The sequence below is a fragment of the Aptenodytes forsteri genome, unplaced genomic scaffold (genome assembly GCF_000699145.1).
Source record: "Aptenodytes forsteri isolate BGI_AS27 unplaced genomic scaffold, ASM69914v1 Scaffold15, whole genome shotgun sequence".
NCBI lineage: Eukaryota > Metazoa > Chordata > Aves > Sphenisciformes > Spheniscidae > Aptenodytes > Aptenodytes forsteri.
The window spans coordinates 27,538,349-27,542,937 of record NW_008795129.1 but is presented as its reverse complement, the minus strand read 5'-3'; the positions used below and the strand labels follow the sequence as shown (position 1 = coordinate 27,542,937).

General features: G+C 41.3%; 1 protein-coding gene across 1 annotated transcript in view; it reads right to left on the bottom strand.

The window, feature by feature from the left end:
* Nucleotides 1-2,388: 2,388 nt before the first annotated feature.
* LRRC27 (leucine rich repeat containing 27) overlaps nucleotides 2,389-4,589 on the bottom strand; it is a 35,167-nt gene continuing 32,966 nt past the window's right edge. The window contains exon 10 of the mRNA XM_009277970.1: nucleotides 2,389-2,805. Within this exon, the coding sequence (XP_009276245.1) occupies nucleotides 2,662-2,805 (144 nt within the window). The 3' untranslated portion in view covers nucleotides 2,389-2,661. The remainder of the gene's footprint in view (nucleotides 2,806-4,589) is intronic.

The window sequence follows — 4,589 nt, the reverse complement described above, 5'->3', positions numbered from 1 at the left end:
CAAGCCCTTTTTAAATGTGACTTTTAGGGGAAAAAAGTAGAGAAAATACTTTTCTTAACCTTGCATTTGCTAATTACTTAAACAATGTAGTTCTGTAACAACTGCTAGTAGTATTTTCTTCAGGGTTTCCTTTGGGTTTCTACATAGGCCAAACAGGATTGCTGTACGTAAATGAATGCTTTTACTGATAGCTACAGACAGTATGAGCTAGAACCAGGAACAAGACACATTCTAAACCCTCACCCTTACTCTATTTCACGTGCATGTGAACCCACGCCTGTTCAGCTCTGCGTTCAGTGCAGTTCTTTCAGAGAACTGTCACACTCATTTCCAGGTTTCTTTGAAATTCTACATTTTGGTAAGTCACACCCACTCACTCACAAGTAACATCTATATTTTTACTAATATTTTATGGAAGGATCATATTTTTACCCGAATTGGTGAACAGACTCAGGTATGCTAGATTCATATGGAATTAATAAAGCGTCTCTGCTGTTGACTACAGCTGAATTCTCATCGTACACAAAGGACCGAGACCCAAATGTGAACCGTTGAAGCTTAATGTAGGTTTCAAGTAGAGACTTGCCAAAAAGGGCTAGTATGTTTACTCACATGAATAGTACTACGTGCTATTTTCTCTGTTAATCTAAACAGCAAAATAAAAACAAAAAAACTCAACTGAATTGGTATTTGGTATTATCTATTATGGAAACTTTTTAATGTTGCAATTGCAGTATCTAGAGGACAGGACAAGCTGTAGTTCTGAGGCAGCCTTGACTTTCTGCAAAACCTTGAAAATACGTTGAGAGCAACATGCAAGCATAGAGGAAAGTTCTGATGTCATCAAGGACAGAGAAATCTGTACTAATTTTCAGAAGGAAAAGGATTTTTTGAAGCATCCTCCAAAACATGGTGATAGACTTTCTGTAAAAGTGTATCTCCACAACTGTTCAGAAATTATTAAGGCAGTTTCGACTGTCACATGCACTCATTAAATCCAGTGACTCTGAACCTAACTTGGGCCAGATGTAGACCGTTTTGGAATGCACAAAATAAATCAATACACAATTACCAGTACGGAAGCAGTGGACAGACTGCATAAACACACGTATTATGGGCATTCAAAGGAAACCTTGTCAAAAGTTGATCAAATTAACATCACTAAATAGTATCCATTCAGAAAAAGTGCACCAAACCCAAAGGAGTTGCTCTGAGCTTTCCATCTGTGTGGCAGCAGAATTGGCTGAGCGAGCCTCGTTAATAACCTGTATGAGATGAGGAAGCACAAAGACATGTAATTTTGGGTGGCAAAGCCAGCAAGGTGGGCATGGAGCACGGGAAGCTCTGGGACAGGTCTGATGGCAGTGCCAGCCAGCCCTGCCAGCTCTAATGCACCTTTACTATTAAAGAACCTCTGCTCTGCAGGATCGAGTGGGTTTTCGCCGTATTTTTCCTTAAGAAAAATTTCCACCTTTTGTGTATTCATCTTTCCCTGCCAAACACTGCCACTTATGTCCCCACAGCGAGGTTCGGTGGCATTACTGGTTATTCCCATGACTAAAATTTCCAACATTTTAAGGCATGTAGACTTAGCAGCAAGCAGAGGCAAGACCCACCGGAGGTACCTCTGCTGTCCCAGGAGGACAAACAACAGGACCGTGGCAGGGGACGACAGAGACAGTGGGGACAGAGGGAGAACACAGAAAGCACAGGAGGGAGGAAGACCTCTGCTATGTGTTAAATTCAGTACCATGACCCCCTTTCCCAGGGCTCCTGTGGTACTGGAAGATCACTGGCACTGGTTCAGCTCCTGTAACGCATTTCTGTAGTAAAGCCCTCTCCAAAGTATTGCTGCAGTTTTGGTGGAGTAGAAGGTAAAAGCTCCTGATACCCCGTCCTGGTAACTCCAGTCTTAGCATTGCATAGTTCCACATATCTCAAAGGAGCGACACTGCTGGGATTCAGGCTCAGTTGTTATTGCATCTTGTTTGCCTCTGCTCTCTGATCCCCTGCTCTCACTGTGGCCGGCATCAGAGGGGCCCCACCAAAAGCTCCCAGGTGTGGAAGGGGCAGCTCTGCTGCTCCCAAACATCAGCAGGGCTCCAAACCAAAGTACGGACACCCTGAGAAGTGCTCCTGCCTCCTTCCTCTTGTCCAGGAGAAGGATGCAGCCTTCATGACAGTAAAATGCAAATAAGGTTATTCTACATTTGAAGAGTAGCTTCATTCTAACATTACGATTTAACATTAAACACAGCATTTGTGATGAAAACCCAGACTGGTCTGACTTACAGTGCAAGGCCAGAGATGTGTTATTCATGAAATTAGTTAACAAAGAGTACGTATTTCCTCATATTAATAAAATTACAAATGGCTGCTCCAAACCTTAGGGACAATTTTTGAATTTTATTTTCGTAAGATTTTTGTAAGACTATAGAAGCATGCTTGAGAAAAACGTGCAGAGAAGCTGAAGAAAACCCTTTACCACTGTACCACAAACCTTCTAAAAGAGACAAATTTTACAGTCAGTTAAAGCAGATTGATTATCATTACAGGTTTAACATTGTCAAATGCAGTCGGGAAGACTATGCAAGAAGAGGAGGCTTTTCTAATTCTCATTCTTAGGAAGTAAACATTTCAGACTTTAACAATTCCAGGCAATCAGAATTTGCTACTGGAAAAGATCTTATGAGTTTGCATTCTTGGTGAGTCAGGTGGAAACTCCCCCATGAAGGCTGTGAGATGATACTCCGGGAGAGGGGGGAGTCCTTTTGTTTTTGCTAGCTTGGTCTGTAGATCTTCAACCTTGGATTTAAAGCAAAACAAAACAAAAAAGAGAATGGATATATAAGTATTAATTAAGAACAGAAAGTATTGCATATGTCTAATGGGCCAGATTTTTACCTGCTCCTTCTGCAGCCTCCATTTGTACACACATAAAGCTGTACACATAAAACAGCTAAGAGTACACACTTAAATTGACTTGTCCATCTGTGTTAACTGTGCAAGCATAAGAATGTGCTGGGATTTACATCTCCAGTCCCATGCACTTGCTAACATTTAAATATGAGCGTGTTTTAAAATAGCTGAAATGCAAACAGGGGTTTTTAATCCCATTAGTGCAAATACATGCATAGGTCAGTGTGTAGGAATAAAGAAGCTATCGATTATAAAAGAGCTGGAAATATTAGAGCTCAACAGATTTTGGAAGTAATAAACAGTAACCACATGTACTACTAAACTTATTACTAATAAATATATTTGTGAATAGTCTCAACTCAATATTCGTATGTAAATATACTTTTTACCAGATTAAGATTCACATTCATTCACTTAGATATTTCACAAAATTGTAACAAACTTGAAAGTTGGTGGAAATTCAGTAAAGCTCTTAACAAGTCTTCATGAAAATATTCTGCTTTTTAGAAATACAACCGGAGATTTTAAAACATTGTTTCTTTTGCTATTCAGTATGTTCTGAATACTGTGGAATACAATACAGTCATATTCAAAATACAATAACCTTGGGGGTTCCAAAATAACTTAAGATCATCATGCCAAGTTTACACACATTTCATACACAAAAGCTCACAGTGAAGTCCATGAGTACATCTTCGCAGGCTTTGGCTCCTGACAGTCCATTCCACATATCTTTTTTAAAACAACTTTAAAAAAAATGAAAACAATTAAGCTAATAGAATTACATCTTTCCACTGTTCGAAGCGTGCACTCTGCAAAATGTGCTCCTTTGTGCCAGCATGAGGCACCACGTATTAATGGCACGCTGTGAAGCTGGAAGTCACCCAGATTTGGTGAATGAACTCAAGCTCCTCAAGTCCCCCAGTTCCCCAGCTGCCATCCAGTAATGCATTCCTTTTTCGGTGGTAGTTACCACTTTTGAAATATTAGCAGGTCATTACAGACAGAGCAGTTCCCCTGCTCTGCAAGGCTCGTAACTGTGAGTACGCAGCAGTTTGTGTAGACATACTTGGCATTGCAGCTAACCAGAAGACATTTTGCAAGCCAACCACTGAGCTACTGAGCACCTGGGGATACTGATTAAGGAACGGGATCTCCTAAGCAGCGTCAAGACTCTCGAATTTGGGAAACCAAAGGGCAGATTGCTAATGGAAACAGTAAAGGCAACCAAGCCCATCTTGAACTGCAGCCGTGTGCCACCCCGTGACAGCAGAGGACCCTTCCAGAGCCCACAGTATGAGACATGTGGAGCCCCTACAGAGTCCGCTCCTAAACGCGAGGGTGATGTTGTCATACACGACTCTTACACCTACCTTGAGGGACGAGTTCCATTTTGGGAGCATGCAGCTTGCGCTGTGCTGTGTGTGATGTTGTGGAACGTGAGGGACGTGGGGAATTTTAGAACAGTGTCACGATTTCCTGGCGTAGGGACAGACACTTTGCACTATGTATGACTCGTTTGCCCTGTTATGTATAGCAGGGAGGCTGTGCTTTCGGTGCATTAGATCACTTTGGTTTTGAGGCCAAAAGATGCTTTTAATGAAATCAGGATTCCCCCCCCCCCCAAAATAAAAACCGTAATTAAAAATGGTCAAAAAAACAAAAAAAAA